Genomic DNA, 2490 nt, shown 5'->3' with positions numbered 1-2490 from the left:
AGGGAGAACGAGCCCTGCTGCAGCTGTTCAGCGAGATCGTCGTCACACCGCTGTCATTATCGCAGAGACATTATAGCTGAAATATTATTATTATTCTCGTTATTCATAATAGCGAGAATGATAACTTACAGTTCAAAGTACTGATCAGCTTAATTTATTCCTATATTTAATATAAAAACAGGAAGCAGCTGCAGAGATTCACTGAAACATGTCCAAACCTGAACATAAACCCAGAATCTGAGGCAGAAACAGAGTTTTTTTATCAGTTCTCAGCAGCTTTAAAGTGAAGACGGGCCAAATCAAATCATCCACACAGAAGCTCCTGTCAACACTCAGCTGGATGAACCACTTAGTTAGAAACACTAATAATAATAAACCTAAGAACAATAATAATCTTAAATAAGAAGAACCTTAAAAAAACGTCTCTCAGGGCCCTTGGGCCAACAGTAGATGGATCAGCTGAAGGTCCAGATGCATCTCTCAGGTCCTGTCAGGTCACAGCTGGATTTTTTCCTCTTTCTTAAGGACATCACTTTCAGATCCTGTTCATCTGCTGGAGATAGTTTTTTAGGCCTGACACTTCTTCTTTTGTCCTCCACTTGTCCAGTTTCCTCAAATGTTTTAAGGACACACTGCACACCATGCTGAGATATGCCAAGTTTTCAGCTAATAGCTCTTTGGGAATCACCTTGTTGCTGCAGAAATCCTATTTTCTGTCTGTCAAACTGTGTTTTCTTTGCTGTTTTTCATAGATGCAGCTAAAGAAATGGGAACAAATGATGTGTCTTTGTGACAAAGAGCCTAAAGATCCAGTTTAAAATGGCTTCTTTGCTAAGTTGTCTGTTCTGTGTCGACACAACACTGGTTCATCCCTTGAGTTAGGAGCCTTTGAAAAAGCTGGAGAACTATTGATCAGAAAGAAATGAGGACCGGGTCAGGACTCTGATCTTAGATCAATATCTTGACCATGTCTTGATGCCAAAATGCAGAAAAGTAGAATGTCTTTTCTGACTGAATAAACAGACAAAACATGTTGTTGAGCACAGATATCACTGAGTTCTCCTTCCAAACGTCAGAGTAATGACTGAACGTTTGTTGAAGTTTCGACTTCCAGCTGTGACAGAGGTTTGGCCCCCTGAAGCCACGATGTAACCATCATTAACACGACATGCAGTCTGACAGCAGCTGTGTTTCATGCACTCTTTGCATGTCTCCACAGAGGAATTACTTCATGTGCAGAGGCACAATTTTATTATTTATTTAAAGACTAAATTTATTGCCTCCCCGCCACTGAGTTCCAAAATCACCGATTCACTGTGTATAATGTAATGTATGCTGTGAAAAATGAGTCCAAGGCTCCTCATAGTAATACTGGAAGCCAAGTTCATGCCATCCAGGGTAACCACATGCTTAGATGGCGAACCTCTGAGGTGTTTCCAGACAGAAATGATGAGCTGAGTTTTGCTTTTGCTCATCCAGGTCTTTGTGTCTCTGAGACAAACCTGCAGCTTCAGCAGCTGATGTGTTTCCTCAGGCTTCATCAATAAATACAGCTGAGCGTGATCAGTGTTTCCTGATGATGTCACCTGAGGGAAGCATGTTATAGAGGACAGAACCGGTCCAAGTCCATGACCCCGAAGACACCAGAACCAGAAGGTGACTCTTTGTTTTTTGTTTGTAGAAAAAAAAGAAACATGAAGTCGTGTTAAAATACAGAAAAAATGTGACCCAGCATAAAGAAATGATCAATACACCTCACAGGGATGTCTGCCAACCCATCAAAGGGGAAATCACTGATGATGAATCAGTGAAACTGAAGTTAAACTTTCCAACAAACACTGAAGGTTGGCTCAGAGACTTTTCTCTAATTTATTTAACTCATTTCAAGGTCAAATTATGAGTAAATATAAGAGAATAAACTTTTATCAGCAGCTTTTATTTATTCTATTTAAAAGACTGAAGTTGGCTGTAATTTGTTTCTATTATTTTGGTAAAATGCCACTTTTTTAGTTTTAGTTGATGCAAACTCATCATCGCATAATTTACAGTGTTTGGTTTTAAATGTTTAAACTTCATAATTTCACTTTCAGTTATTTTAGTAATCGCCGTTAGAGCTCTGTTTTGAATATTGTTGAAGTGATGACGCTTTATGTTTTTAGTTCTCAATTGGCTCAACGGAGATTGACGTCATTGTAAAGCGGCCAATCAGATAGCTCGTTGAAGTGCGGAGATTTGAAAACAGAAATGGCGGATTGTCGAGCGTAAGTGTCCTGAAAAACATTCAATTTTTCTGTTTGTGAGTTAGTTTGGGTCACAGTGAGAGGCTGTTTAACGTTCAGAACCGCGTTGGGTTCCGAATAATCACCTGAAACATTTTAAACGCGACATTTACCGTATTAGTATGAGTGTTTGTGAGCTAGCTGAAGCTAATTGTTGGTTGTTTGCGGGCAGAGTGCTCAGGCGCTGTGATCCGGTTCTGTTGGAGCCCAG

At 39.8% G+C, this 2490-nt stretch overlaps 1 protein-coding gene across 2 annotated transcripts in view; it reads left to right on the top strand.

The window, feature by feature from the left end:
* The first annotated feature begins 1748 nt into the window (after positions 1–1748).
* Positions 1749–2490, top strand: part of LOC140273402 (uncharacterized) — a 10339-nt gene continuing 9597 nt past the window's right edge. Inside the window, exons 1-3 of one of the 2 annotated variants that reach the window (XM_072368949.1) lie at positions 1749–1844; positions 2160–2261; positions 2452–2490. The exon at positions 2452–2490 is cut by the window's right edge and continues 49 nt beyond it. In XM_072368949.1, the coding sequence (XP_072225050.1) occupies positions 2245–2261; positions 2452–2490 (56 nt within the window). In that variant the 5' untranslated portion in view covers positions 1749–1844; positions 2160–2244. Of the gene's footprint in view, positions 1845–2159; positions 2262–2387 lie in introns of those variants that run through there. The other variant, XM_072368948.1, reaches the window with a different exon arrangement.

This window comes from Leuresthes tenuis, unplaced genomic scaffold (genome assembly GCF_036924035.1).
Source record: "Leuresthes tenuis unplaced genomic scaffold, fLeuTen1.0.hap1 SCAF_17, whole genome shotgun sequence".
Taxonomy (NCBI): Eukaryota; Metazoa; Chordata; class Actinopteri; order Atheriniformes; family Atherinopsidae; genus Leuresthes; species Leuresthes tenuis.
This window is presented reverse-complemented; position numbering and strand designations above follow the sequence as displayed.